The sequence below is a fragment of the Nipponia nippon genome, unplaced genomic scaffold (genome assembly GCF_047370975.1).
Source record: "Nipponia nippon isolate SJK-2023a ecotype South Korea unplaced genomic scaffold, ASM4737097v1 scaffold_24, whole genome shotgun sequence".
Lineage (NCBI taxonomy): Eukaryota > Metazoa > Chordata > Aves > Pelecaniformes > Threskiornithidae > Nipponia > Nipponia nippon.
This window is the reverse complement of record NW_028262341.1, coordinates 6,784,735-6,800,187: the sequence shown is the minus strand read 5'-3', so window position 1 is coordinate 6,800,187 and position 15,453 is coordinate 6,784,735. Positions and strand designations below refer to the sequence as shown.

Sequence of the window (15,453 nt, the reverse complement as noted above, 5' to 3'; positions counted from 1 at the left end):
AGGAAAGGAAAATAATAACAATGATAAAAGAATATACAAAACAAGCGATGCACAATGCAATTGCTCACCACCCACTGACTGGTGCCCAGTCAGTTCCCGAGCAGCAGCTACGCCCCCTGCAGCCAGCTCCCCTCAGGTTTTTTTCAGCATGACATCATATGGTATGGGATATCCCTTTGGACAGTTTGGGTCAGCTGTCCCAGCTGTGTCCTCTCCCAGCTTCTCGTGCACCCCCAACCTACTTGCTGGCAGGGCAGTATGAGAAGCTGAAAAGTCCTTGACCAGTGTAAGCACTGCTCAGCAACAACTAAAACATCAGTGTGTTATCAACATTATTCTCATCCTAAATCCAAAACACAGCACTGTACCCAGTACTAGGAAGAAAATGAACTCTATCCCAGCCGAAACCAGGGCATTCATTCATTCCTGTTTCTAGTTGGTATGTATTATTTTTGGTGCCATGACAGGTATCTTCCAGCTATGGTGATTTCCACCTCACCAGTATGTAAAAAAAAAAAAGTAACTGTGGAATCAGACACCAATATGTCTTTACCAGTTAAATTCCACTAAGGGTTTTCAAAGGCCCAATAAGAAGTTTCATGCTTTTAAGATGTGAAGAGAGACTGTGAGAAGGGACTCTTGATAGTTTGTTCTATTTTGGACGAACCGTGCAGCTGTGAAACCGTTAATGAGGAAGACAGCTTTTGTGATTATCTCAGATCTCCACAGAGACTGTTTCCAATAACTCAGATCCTGTTCTGGTTATACACCCAAATTCCTTCTTTCTGCCTGATATTTATTATAGGTTATTTCAGCAGTGCTGTCTGCGGTTAAGATCTGTCTGTAATATCCTCAGTTGCCTTTGACTTTGTCAGTCTTTGAATTCTAGGGTTGAAACTTTCCCTTGAGCCAATGTAGTTTATTTGTTTCTGAATTAGAAAAAATATATTTTTATGCTCACATTAAAGTATTTGCAACCATTTTGAGGATGCATTCCTGTATTTTTAGACTTACCAGGACTTCCTAAGAAGGGGCCAAGTTCTGATGCTGGTGTTTTGCCAATTGTTTTCTGCCTATGCACTGACACATACAGGCTAGCTCTGACAGCTGCCCTGTCTCTGTGTTGTGAGAGACACATTAAATGTGTCCATCTGGCTACCATCTTCTTGTATACGCTCCTTTCCCCTACTAGCAGCCTTGGTTCTCCATCCTGAAGCACTGAGGGCTGCAAATGGTCCTCCAGAGCCAGTGCAGGGGAAGGACACATGCAGGGATCAAGAGCTAGAAAACCCCCCATGTTTTCTTTCTCCTCTGGTTGCTCTCCAGGCAGAATAAAGCAAGAGTAATTCTGATTTTAAACGAAGGCTTTTTTGGGAGGGAAAGAGGAAAGGAACAGAAAGGCATCCCATTAGAAAGGATGGATAAGGGGACAAGGTAGGGTTCTGCTGAGCATCATGACAATCTGGGAAGAGAGGCGAGAACAGGAGAGAGAGTTGAGTGCGGTTAGTGAGGTGAGAACCAGCAGTGGAGGATGAGCCAGTTTCCTTCCAGGAGGCATTAGGTGAAGACAGAAGACGTAGAAATTAAGGGAAGGACGTCAGTCAGAGCTGGTCAGAGGCCTGGTGACAGGGAGCGGTAGAAGGGTAGAGGGGTCTATACCTGCTGGAATACACTTTCCTAGAGAACAGATAGTTGAATTCCTGAGTCTTGCAAATGGCTTTGAGGAGCATCAGCAAAACATTTAGCCCACTGTTGTGAAGTTGGCAGCCAAGCACTGCCATTATGCAGCGTGTTACCTCAAGTGGTAAACACTGAGCCACAGCTCTGAAGAGCCCAGGGCTGCTCACAAACCATCAGTCTACTTCAAGGTGATAGGTCAATTCTGCGGTACCTTATAGGATTCTTAAAATCCCAGCTGAAACTACCCCTGCCTTCCTCTTCCTGATGTCAGGAAAAGCTCAGGTGGAAGTCAGGTACTGGGGAATTAGGGAAGGAGGAATGACATCAGAAGGAAGGTCTGCTCAAAGCTCAAGTCTGCTGTCTTCTATATTAATAAAAAAATAAGGTCAGTACTTATCCTTCAGCTGCTTTAACTATGAGAATCACAAGGTCAAGTCTCCATCTTGAGTTTTCAATGTCATTGTTTTGGTTTGCTGGCAATGCAGAAATGAGTAGGGAAATGGGGTTTTTCACAAGTGTGTAAATCAACTAAGCATTAGTGATTTTGTGTTTGGAAAAGAAAATGCACTGCTTTTGCCCTAGGGACAACTTCTTCTTGTGTTTCAAAGACCTTTTATGATTAATAAATGCATTAGAACTTCTATAAAATTGAAAAAAATCTTTTAGAATGGGAAGTGGTAGGCAACTTAATAATGAGAGCTTCTGTAATACCATATCCAGCTGTTTTGGTTTGACTGAAATATTCTGAGACTTGAATAAGCCATTAAGGTATAGGAACCACATATTTATAATTCCAAGTCTTGAGTTCTGCTCACTTAAATTTGTGAATGTCTAATTCCAGAGTTTGGTCCTTTCAGGGAGAATACTCCTCTCCCTGATATGTGTAGCACATTTAAACACACAGACACATGCATAAAATCTGTCCTTGTTTTGACACCGGTGCTGTCATTGCTATGTTATTTTGCAAAAAAGTTGAGAATGTAGCAATGGCTATTAAGAATGATGATACACTGTTCTGTAGATAGCAATAAAATGCTCTGCATTCCCCTATTCACCTTTTAAGGATGTGCTTTGAAATGAGCATCTATAAAATGTACTGTTCTTCACTGGTTAGTAAACGTTATTGATGGTGCTGCTGGCTCAATAAATGGTTTTTTTTTTTTAACATTTGTATGTTAAAGTGCAGCTGAACATGTTGGAGTGGCAGACGTCTAAATAAGTGAAGTGTAATGTTGCTGAAACAATGAACTACTGAAAGGTGAGGTAGATTCTATGAAACATCATATATGTGGAGTGCACAACCGCACTTCCTGCAAGCTACTACAGCATGGAGAGTGATGACTGTAAAAAGGGAGACAGCTTGGATTGCAGCATTTGCTGGCTGGAAAAAGTAACTATAAAAACAATAGGAAAGTTGCCAGGGCACACCTCTCTGTGCTAAATATGATTTAATGTAGTTTGTGGAAATACAAATATAATTAAAGTTATTACAGAGAAGCAATTGGAAGGGCATGTTTGTTTTTTAATAGCATGAAAATATACTTTTCCCTGCAGAAGCATTACCTCAACAAAAGCAGCAGGAAACAGTTTTCCACTTAGGATCATAAGAAAGAAAATCTTGTTTTGTTGAATTTGTTTGTCTTGACAAATTACATTATAGGTTAAAAATTAAAAATTTTATTTCTCAATATATCTGGCAACAGTGAACCTTAAAAATATCAAAAATTTTTGTAGGCATTTAGTTACATGGTATGCTTTTTCTTTGTTTTGGATGGGTTGTGCCCTATCTGGCTTGCTGGTGTCCGTAGAGCCTGTGGTTACTGCTATGAACTTCTGAATGCTGTCCACCTTTGCTTCTCTTTCGGCCTTCACCTCACTTCTGTTTTTCCAGCACCATATATGAATGGTTACCTAACTCCAACCAGAATGTGAGTTTTTTCCTATAGTTTCTTCACAAAAAGAAGTCGCTTCTGCTTTGCAAGTCTACCTTTGACATTCTTTTTCTTCATGCAGAACCTCTGGTTTCTCTGAGATGTCAGTTTTGTGCTTTTTGAAAGTGAATCAGCCATTGTTAGGTGTGACGAGCATATTTCTTAACCAGGTATCTGACTCCATTTCATGTACATCTCCCAACAGTTTAGGATGATGCTCTTGCAGGAAATGCTGTATGAATCTGGTGCCACTCCTCAAATGCACCTGAACAGAGCTTTGCAGACTAGAGAAGTTTAGCAAAGGCATGAAGAAGTAAACTCAGCCAAAAATTTAGTGATACAGTAGTAACTGTCTTAGTTTTCCTTTAAATTATTTTTACTTATTCATTCATGACTGATGCTATCAAATTGTAAAGGGATTGTTAATAGTCATCTTTCCACTCCTTTGTGCTGTGTTTTACAATAAAAAGAGTCAAATGGAATATGTACAGGATACCTTACATTTTATGAACTGTATTCTAACTACTGTCGTATTTATCTCATTGAAATATTTCGAGTTCATACTGTATATGCTAATAGCAGAAGTCATTGTTTTATTTATAGTGCAATTTTTTAACTTTTACTTGGAAGGATGTGAATATACTTTAGCTTTCTTGGGATCTACTGTAGTCTACTAGAGAAAACTGCCAGCTAAAAATGAATTTGGAGAGTTTTATTTTGCATTTTGTTTAAAGACAGCATTGCAGAATATAATTATAGCTATCTTACCAGGGAACTAAAATACTTGGTTGTCTCAGTGGCCTCAGCTCAGGGACGATCTTATAACTACAGAATTCAGGTTGTTCAAACACCTGGAGCTGCCTTGCTCTCCTGTCTAAACTAGTATTCTCTGCTGACTTCTCACTTCTACAATCTACAATCTTACTCTGCACAAGAAAGTTTAGAGGCTTGGTAAATATGAAGAAAAATAGGTAGCTAGCATGCTAACATGTAGATATCTCTGGCATCTAAGTAATTTTAAATAGATCATTTGGGGCAGAAGGGAGGAATACTATATGATACCCACAGAGAAAGAGTAAAACACTGTAAAGAAACAAGAAGTCAGTAATATCAGCCCTGGATTAATATTAGAGTTGCAAATAGAAACAGGCACACATTGCTAGAGATCCTACACATAACTGCAAGTTTTCAGAACTGGAGTTTGGGGGGGAAGTCTTGAGATCAGTGAAAGAGAAAATGAGAAAATTACAAGACAGACTGGGAGATGAAGTTACAAAGAGTGGTAAGATAGCTGAAATGTGTTATTACTCATTAAAATGTACAAAGGAGTACATTAAAAAGTAGAAAGACATTTTCTTACGTTGTATGAACAACTTTTAGGTTAGGCCGTATGTACCTAAGGAAAGCTGGTCAGTGAAAGGCAAACAAATCCTAGGCTTTTATTTATTTATTGTTTTACAGTTATACCCAACTAATACTCCAGACATCATAGAACAACACAATTAAGCAGGTTATCAATCACAAGTATGAAAATCAGCCTGGAAAGGTCACTAAGGTTGACTGATGGTCTTGAAAATTTAAAATAAGCGAACATTAGACTAAGTTACTTGATATCAGGTGATAGTTGATGGCAAGTGGCACCTTCTAAAATCACTCCTAATATGTAAAAAAAGATTTTAAAGAAACCACTAGGGAAATTTGAATGTCTACATGTATTAGTTCTCTAATGAATGGATGTTCTCATAATTTTGAAAAGCAGTGGCTCTGCCTTTTGATGATTCTTCTGTCATTCTCTTCCTTGGTGCCTCTATCTCTTCTTCCAAAAGAAAAAAACACCCCCAAATATATCAGACTATTTTTAAGAACAGAGAAAAAACAGAAGAAGCAGAAAAATTGCTTGATTCAACCTTAATTTCAGCTCTGAGTGAAGGGACAGACTCGGCAAGGGGTTTCTGTGTGTGAACAGTTGACATCTCCAGGACCTCAGAGAAACCAGTGTGTTGATGCACCTATCTCCAAATAGTTGTGCAAACAAAATTACAGGATTTAGCCCTAAGTAAAAGTTTAAGCCAGGGTACCTTCAATATAATGAGGGCCGTACAGTTCCAGTCTGTGAAATGAGCCTTCAGAACAGCTTGTGGAAGTATCTGTGCTCTTCTGTGGAATCCAGTATTTCTGTTTGCTCCAGACATGTGGGTGGTTATCAAACCAAAAATCAGTATTTTTGCATTTTACCATTGGAATCACGGACTGCCTATATACCTTTAACCATGTGATTTTAGTCTTTTTTCATACAATTTGAATTTTATTGCTCTCCCTTTCACTTCTGACAAACACTTGGCAAAGTGTAGGTTTTCCTGCAGTCAAAGGGACTACACCTACTTTTTCAATGGCTAGATTTCCTAATATCCTTGTGGTCCATTCATTTTGATGGTGGTTTTTTGTGGATGAATGAGGAGGAGGAGTTGTTTAGTTTTTCTGTGGTACCAATAAAGATGAGCACAACTTAAAAATTTGTGAAGTTTAAGTAGTTCACAATCAGTTTTTTAAAGTGTGTGACTTGACTTACTTTTCTTTGGGAAAAGTAAGTCTGCAAGTCTTTTATTTTCCAGTGTTTGGGTAATGGTGACTATTTCTACCCTATTAAACATTTTATAGTGTTTGTCTTAAAATGCTGACTGATATCCCTTGATCTGCAAAAAGGGATGGAGGATAAGGGAGCAAATGAAGAAAAGTTAATCTGATACAGTATGGGATGTAAATGAAAACACAGCATTTGGAACAGCTTTCATGAAGGATGTCTGGAGACTATGTCTGTTGTTTGGACTACAGTGGACGTACAGTGAAGCCATTCTCAGTAAACTAAAGAAGATAGCCAATATGTTTTCCTTATACCCAGCTTAATAACTTTTGATGGACAATTAGATTTTACAATCTTCAGGAATCTGGGAGGAACAGGAGGCAGGTTCAAAGCCCCGCAGCCCCTGCTCAGTAGCTCAAGCTGTAAGAAAGGAAGGGGGCAATCCATTACGCATAAATAGCTGTAGTTATCTAGCATGATCCGTGTTGTGATTTTACACTTCTCACAAAGTCAACACTTTAGATTTTTCATCTAAAGTGACACATACATTTACACTTTCAACAGTCCCACCCTCATAGCAGTGCAATTGTAAAAGAGGAGAAATCTGCCAGATTCCAAATTTTTGTGTAAAAGGAGCATAAACATATATGTGTGACACAGATCTGTGTGTGCAAAAAAAAAAGTAAATAATTACATGAAATGTACTTTTTAGAAATATCTTTCATAGTATGACACTTCCAAGAGAAATGGCATGTGCAGTTCTGTAACTGTTAGCCAATTTTTAAGAATTTTAAAATTGGGAAGGACGGGATTGATTTCTGGGAGAGGAAGAGGTATGTGCAATAGGAATTGGCCCGAAGTGCATCTTTCTAAAAAAAAGAGAGTAAAATTGGACACTTTGAATTATAAAATGGCTTTAATCTTACAGTTGGTGACTACCCCTCTCAGCAGAACTGTGCTAAAAAGAACATGGCAGCCCAAGAGTTACATATTAAAGCAAAGCAGAATCAGTCTGCAGACAGGCATTAAAAGCACTTTTTTACTTGAAAATAATTAATGTGTAGAACAGTCTTCTAGATAATGTTGCTGAAACAAAGACATGGGTCATTCAGTAAACAGCTGGGTATTGTTCAGAAAATGCCATATTAAAATGGGAGGGAGGTTCGATGAACCTAATAGCCCCATTCTCAGACATGCCTTTGATCTAATGTATCCTAGCTGGGCATTTGTTACTGGATACTAGCTGTTATTGCTCATAGAGAAAATACTATCAATTTCTCTTAGTTTGTCTGCATTTTAGCAGTCTGACAGAACAAATCTGTGTTGAAGTGCCCTGAGAATGGCAAGAGGCTGTGTGTATGGGAATGGCCTCAATGAACCATATTTTGCCCTTCTAATTGTAACCTGGATGCTAACTACACAGCTGTAATAATGCAGGTCAGAAACTCTTCAGTGAAGGGAAAAAATTGACCTAAGAGATTCCACATTTTTATTTCCATCTAACTTTTGCTACGTGAACCTGGTTACAGTGATAGGAATTTTATATCAGTAATTCATGTGCTGTTTAAAATGGCACTGCATTTGTGCTCTGGGGTTCACGTTCTTGGAATTCTCAGCATTCTCAAAGTCATAGCACTTCTGGAAAATTATGTGAAATGTCAGTTAAAAGTTGTAAGGCAAAAAGTAAACAAAAATTAAATGAAAATTTTCAAGCTTTTAACTAGAACATTTTTGTGGTGCTGACAATCTTGTAAAGACTCTGGTAGCCTGCATTATGATGTGATTGGACAATAGTATCATTGTGAAGGTTGTTCAGATGAAGTAAATCTAGCTGTAGATGTGTTTCAAAACCAGGCTGGGTGGGATGAAGCATATCAAGTGAGTCATAGCTTAGAGCTTAGATGAAAGAAGTGAGGTGAAATAGAACTGTGGGTTTGTTGTACACGTTATCAACATGGAAAAACCATGGCCAGAAATGTCCTACCTAGGAAGAAATGGATTTTTTTTTACTGAGTGTTCTTCTAGGTATGGGAGCCCAGTGCTCTAATGAGAGCTACCATAGGTCTTTCAATATATCAAAAACCTCTTCGAGACTGGGTTTAAAATAATACTTCATCCAGTCTGTTAAGATCTTATTATTATTTATCATGGAATTATCTCCATTTTCTTTTTCTACATGAAATAAATAAAAAGAATGAAAGTAAAAATCTAAATCGCAGTGAACTGGACTGTTCTAATTCCATCAAAGAGAGAGAAGATGCAGGAAATCCTGTAAGTTTGTTTCTGAGTTAAAGGAAGAGTTCTTAGAGGATCAAAAATACTAATTATTCAGCATTTCTCAGACTGCCAAGAGCTCAGGCATTTAAAAAAGAGAACCAACACTAATCCACGGTTGCACTAGAAATCTGTCAAAATAATGCAGGCGGGAATTATATGAAATTTTTTCTGAATTTTTTTACACATTCCATGCTTTTGCTATTTTCAAGTTGACTTTTGCCTATTTAAAGAAATGGAGTAACAAATAATGTGGTTTAGACTCAAATCTTTCAGACTGTGCCTTCTCCTGGCACTCAAGTAATTGGAACTGAAATTGCAAAAAAATTGCTGAAAAAAATTGTTGGAGGATGCTTTAGAGTATGTTCAAAAGGCACATTTCTTCTAGACTTACCTGAATGAGGGCACTGCATTTGAAATGGATTCCCATAAGTGTTTACATTAATACTAGTGTGTTTGAGGCCTGATACAGCTAAAAGAAAGACTTCTTTTTTAATTTTTTTAATAGAAGTGTCACACAAGATGAGAGGAGCCATGATCAAAAGAGGTAACTGACTAATTCTGTAATGGAAGAAGCTACTGACTCTCCAAGGTACAATGAAAAGTATTTTCAAGTGTTTCATAGTATAAACACCATGCAGGATTTTACTGGAGCCTTAAAACCTGCAATACTGAGTAGGCAGCCTGTACCGTGCAGGTATGTGGGTTATCTTTCATTCTTTTTGGTCTTCTGAGAATACATCCAAGGTACAAAGCCTTAGGAAATACAATTGTCCTTTTAAGCTTAAAGGGTAAATGGATGATCTTGTGGTTAGAGCACAGTGTTTGGAGCTGCAGACATCAGCTCTGTTTGTGATTGCGCCAAAATGCCGTGCAGCCAAATTTTCCAGGGTAGTCAGGAGTTGGTTAATGCATATAATGCAAGGATATAGGTAATATGTAAATGAGGCTGTAAGGATCCTCTTTGAAAATGATTGGAGAAAGCCACAACTTAAAGAAGAGGCTGCAGTATGAGTGGCATGCCCTCTGTGACACGACGGTGCTGGGAACAGCCGTATCTCACCATGTGGCCCAACACATTACAGCTCACGACTCTGGGTGCTGCCAATGCAAATCTCAAAGACTCGCTCTTGTGTCAGCTTGGGGCTGGCTGGGTGGCTCACCTCCTGAGGCTTCCTTTTCCCTGTCACCTCCGGGAGAAGCTGGGGGAAGCTGAAAGGCTGGCATGATGTCAAGCCCCCTTTTTATTTTTGCCTGGTGGTAATCCACACATCAAGGTTGCTGCGAGTCTGCAGGTTCTGGAAAGCTCCCTACGTGTCAGCTGGGAGCATCTTGCGCTGGGTCCTGTGACTTTCACTGAACACAGGCATTTCCGTGGAGTGAGCGGTTTCCAGTTTTTGTCAGAAAGTTCTCAAACAGCGGTACTCGCAGCCCTCCCTCATCGTGTGCTCTGCTCTATCCTGCATCTGAGGATGTGGGTCAGTGTCTTCTGCGTGGGGTGCTCCTTTTTTTACATGCTTTTCTTTGCTGGCAGTCAAAACAGAAGCAAAAGGAAAAATAAAAAGAGCTGGGAAACACAGGGTGTTAATGCTGTGAAGCCTGTGGGTGCAAACAGGGTTCTGTTAAAAATGAAATGAAATTGGGTGGAGGTAGATAAAAAGAAATCTGAAATAATTATTCTGTAGAATATGGCCTTTCCACATAGGCAGAAATCTTTCTCTTCACTTCTGTCTGAAGAGACAGTCAAATAGAGAATCTCATCTCTTAATTAGAAAGAAAAATACTCATCAAACACATCTCATCACTGGAAAGCTAATGATCCACAGCTGCTAGTCTGAAAGGGCAGGCTTTTTTTCTGAACAGTAGGAAGTGTTAATCATTTTGGATGAGATTTCTTTTTAAAATATACTGTAGTTTGCAAAAGAATAGGATATTCAATATTCTAACTTAAATTATTTTTTGAAGTGTTGTACACCAGGGATAGTGTCATGTGTCTCCCTGAATGATCATTTAATGCATGTGTCTCTCACTAAGAGTATCAACTGATGTGATGTTGTAAATGGCCAGTTCATGCCTGTGACTCTGAAAATCTTGATCTCATGAGGGAGAAGAAAAAGAGACCTCCCTTATATTCTTCTGTGTAGGAAATGGCAGCTATATTAAACTGTAACCTTTGAGACTCCCACTCCTCCCTTAAAATAGTTGGCTTGTTTCAGTAGTGATGAGGATCCTTTTTTAGACAGAGTTAGAGCCATTATTTCCTTGGAAGAGATCATACCAGATACAGTCCATGTTCCACTGGATGCTTTATAGGCATGGGCAAGTCCCAGAACTGCCCTTTTATACTTACTTGTTCCTTACCTTTTCTGTGTTTTTTGTTTGGTTTTTTTTTTCCCTGTGTTTGTTCAATGGATGCATACATAGGTTTTCCTCCCCTTCCTGTTTGAAGTGAAGTTAAGGTTTTTACATACCACTTCCCTTCTTCCCTCTTCCCCCAGCTATCAGGCCCTTTATGCCTAAGAACCGAGTCCCTGGATTTTCTTGCTGTTCTGCACCAGATTTCGGGTTTGCTCATGTTTACTTAAAAGTTTTGTCTCATACTGGGAATCAGCTTGTTTCCTGCCATGTGCATTTCATGAGCGCATTTCTCTTATGGGGAAGATAGGCCATTTCACTTGCAGTGCCATCACTGTGCTGGTCTCGCACAGCGCACATCTCATTTGTGTTGCAAGTATGGACTCCCTGTTTTCCTAGTGCCTGGCTGAGGCAGGTGCCTGAAAGGAGGAACTGGTTAAAATTCAGCCAGACGAGAAGAAAATTAAGCTGGCAGGTCAGCAACATCATCTACAGGATGGCGGGTGTAATACCCATATTTTTGAAAGATATGTCATACAAGTTGTAAAGAGGTAGTATCTTAATATAATATTTTAATGGCCTACAGAGTACAGTACTGTAAGGAATTAATACCCTTAACTTAGGGACCTCGAGTGAGGAGTGTTTGAATGGGAACGCCTTGATGTTCTGGAGTACAGGGTACGTGATGACCGTGTTCCTCAGTCTCCAGTCAGGTCTGTATCTCCTGAGACTGTCTAGTTTTCTGGCTTCTTCTCTCTGGAGCCAGGGATTATTTGGATATTACTTGATTTTCTTTCCGTCTTTCTAACCAAAGTTCAGATGGGACCATAAGAAAGACTGTATGCGTTGCTATTTCTCAACAGATAATCTCTAGTACTTGCTTTTCTGATAGTTGGGTGCTGTTTGTTGACTTCCAGAGCTCCCTTCAGCACGTATCCATTGATTCAGGGCATTTCTGGGGTTAAAGGGTACAAGGATTTTTTGCTTTTCTTTTGAGACGCAAATTCTGTTGGAAGTTGGCTGTATCAAATTTACCACATCAAATCCTTGTAGATCTTGCTCTCAGAAGGGTAGTTAGCAAGCTCATAGAAGAAGTCTCAGATTCCGTGAGCTGTTGTTTGCTTCTTATTCATTACCATTTCTAACAGATTTCCTTTTAAACTAAACAACCTAAAAAGATAGTTTTCTTTCAAAAGAAATATTAATTGTTAGAAGTGCTAATATCTAATAATATATGTCACACACTCTGCTTTTTCATTTCTTTCACTATTTATCATGTTTTTCTTGCAGTCTTACAGGACTTCCATATACATAGCATTCAGTCATATAAAGTAGGGGCGTGAGGTAAGTTAGCTGATCTTGAGACAGCAGGTTACTTAAAATACAGAGTTTTTTTCATTTATGTGGGAGCTTGTATTTGATAAGAGCATTTTGTTTTAACTCTAATCAAAAATCCAGCAGAAGACTATTAAAATCCCCATTTTCTTCTTACTCGGCTTTACATACATCTTGGGGACTGATTTGGGAAAGTGAGCCTCTTTTTAGTTTACCTAGGTATTGGCATTGCTTGAGGTTTGCTAGTTCTGTGGCACAACACCTTCATTCATTTTAGTAGGTAGTAAAAACACAAATATTCAAAAGCTTAACTATTTGGATTAAAAAGGCTTAGCAAGATTTCTGGTTGTAAATCCAACTGTGGTACATAGTGTGATTTGCTATACTACTTCCATTTTTCGTTTTTGTCATATTAGAAGAAAACAAACCAAAGTTACAGCTAGAACTGGCTAAAATAAAGGGGGATTTGTTCATAAGCAAAACTGGATGTAAAAGTGGTTTTAGTTTGACCCCATCTAAATCCAAATATTTTTAGTCCTTTCCTGCAAACCAATGCTTTTGTACCAGCACCAGTAGGGAACAGTATCTAGCTGGACATGTCTCAGCCAGACAACTACAGGCTCTGACAAATGCTTAGGACTTCCAGGCTTCAAAAAAAGTCAGCTCTGTACCGCTTGATGGGTCTGAGACTAAAGTCCAGCCTGTGACACTTCTCAGAGCTCCATGGCAGGGAGCTGTGGTGTACAGAGCTGGCAATGGAGATGGGTTTCTCCTGGGGTGCGATCCCCATGTGACCCCCAGTGCTGGAGAGCAGCCCCAGTTATCAGGGCTTACATCTCCGGAAGACATAACCTGGCCATGCTTCTGCCAGCCTCCAGCCGTGGAGCGCTTGAGGTGTTCTGAGGAAACACTTCAACGAATCAAAGTTTTCGAAGGGATGGACTTAGGTGGCTTCTCAGCATTCCTTTTAATACCATTTTCAATGAGTTTGTGATCAGTACTGTTTTACTGTACTACTGCTTTCGTTAAAATAGGTGTACGATTTTACCTTTTAGTGTGATTTTTTGCTAGTTTTCTATGCAAAAGATATTTTTCAGATTTAGTTGTGACGTTTACTTCTGCTTGTTTGTGTGACATTACTACAAAATGACCAAGTTCTTTCTTCTAAACAGCAAATTAATTTTTATTCACGGAAATAACCAACCTTTTCTTTCTTAAATTGTGATCTTATTTTTTGCTATTTTGCTTGATTTTGTACACATAAGCATTATTTTATGAGAGAAAAATTAATATTCCTCTTAGACTACACTACATCAATTTTCCTTTTGCAAGAATTAAGGTACAAAGCAATGGCAAGTGTAGCAGTTGTTTCATGCAGGTATGTGACTAGTCAGCAAAGTCATTAAACAACTTTCCTGCCTAAGGAGAGACGAGTTTCTTTAGAATTGTTTTAATTTATTGGTCTTAACTGTGCGCAAGAGTTTAATGTAATGCTGATTTGAATCACTTTTTTCCTTTCACTGTCTTCTAGCTTTTTCTTTTTGTGGTCTGGAACTTTGAGCTCTACATGATACCACTGGCTTTGTTGTTGCTGCTGGCATGGAACTACTTCTTGATCGTATCAGGGAAAGATAACAGGCAACATGATACGGTAAGTCTTCTCTACTTCAAGCGTATACATGTCCTTTTCTTTTTTTAACTAGATAAATTTTTTTAACTGAGTTTAAATATGACATCTTTTTGAAAACGTCTCAGTTCACAATGCTCGGTGGACAATTTTCCCACCTGCAATTTAATTTTTCTCCAGCTGTCCAATAAATGTGTCTCATTTTGTTGAAAATGTCATGTAAAATAGAGTAGAACATGTACTGTCCACAGAATCTGGTTTGTGTGGGAGCAGAGATAAGAGGCTTATTGGTCAGGAGACGGCAAATTCTTTGAAAATGGTTTTGTGTAGCTAAGTCCTTATGTTGCATTTTTTATTTCACATGTTGAAGTTAAAGGTTAAAATTATTCCAATTTGTTAACAGTTTCAGAACGTATCACATTTTATTGTATTTCACATTTTATCATTAATATGTTACCATTTGTTGAGCTTAATATAAGCCTTTTCTTATTTTCTTCTCTTCATCTAATGCCATCATTTAATCAAATGCATGTAGTTAGGATATAAAGTAACAAACATATACTAATAACTGACATTTATTAATAATAAAAGCATGGTTCAGATTTTCAGAAGTGCATACCAAAAGTTGAAGTTGTATTCTATGCTCTGCAAATTTTCTAGTATCCAAGCAGCTTAAGGATTTTGCATGTATTTTATTGATGAGCCTTATGAGTTTGATATTTGTATCAGTATTCATATCCCAAAAACAGTGTGCTGTCTAGGACATTATGATCTGGATGGATAGCTGGATGTGTGGAAAAAAACAAAAATGGGTTAGATGATTTGTCTCAGAGGATAGCAGTTAATGGAGGCTGGTAACAGGTGGAGTACCACAGTGCCCAAGTACCTGTCGTGTTTACCATCTCTGTCAATGACCTGTAAGAGATGACAGAGTGCACTCCCATCAAGACTTTTAGTTATACCAGGGGTGTGGGACCACTTGATACCCTGGATCTGCCAGTCAAAGAGACCTAGTTAGGCTGGAGGAATAAACCAGTAGGAACCTCAAGAAGGAAAAATGTGAATTCTTGCTCCTGGGGAGGAATAACTCATGATAGAGGCTGGGGATTGATTGCCTGGGGGATAAGCTCTGCTGAATTGGGCCTGTGCATCTTGGAAGACAGCAAGGTAAACACGAGCCAGCAGTGTGCCCCAGCAGGAAAGAGCTCAGCACCCTGGGCTGCATTAACAGGAGCACAGCCAGTGGATCGAGGGAAGAGATTATTCCCTCTGCTCAGCACTTGTTAGACTGCATCTAGAATAGTGTCATGTTTTGGGCACCCCAGTTCACAAAAGACATTGATTAACTTGAGTGAGTTCAGTGGAGGGCCACCAAGATGGTGAGGGGGCTTGAGCACTTGCCCTGTAAGGAGAAGCTGAGGGAAGTGGGCTCAAAAGAGCCTGAAGAAGGCTTCAGGTGACCTGAACAGCAGTCCTCCACTACCTACAAGGAGGTTATCAAGAAGATGGAGCTAGACTCTTCACAGTGATGTGTGGTGGAAGAGACAGCAGGCGTAATTTAAAGCAAAAGGGGTTCAGACTGCAGAACACTTTTTGCCATGAGGATTGCCAAGCAGTGGAAGAGGTGGCCCAGGAAAGTTGCACAGTTGCTGTTGGAAATTTTCAGGACC

The 15,453-nt window shown here is 39.1% G+C and overlaps 1 protein-coding gene across 3 annotated transcripts in view; it reads left to right on the top strand.

Annotated features, from left to right (window-relative positions):
* Nucleotides 1–15,453, top strand: part of MCTP1 (multiple C2 and transmembrane domain containing 1) — a 282,391-nt gene that overhangs the window by 213,315 nt on the left and 53,623 nt on the right. For all 3 annotated transcript variants that reach the window (XM_087761501.1, XM_087761499.1, XM_087761500.1), the window contains one exon: nt 13,688–13,807. In XM_087761501.1, the coding sequence (XP_087617627.1) occupies nt 13,688–13,807 (120 nt within the window). The remainder of the gene's footprint in view (nt 1–13,687; nt 13,808–15,453) is intronic.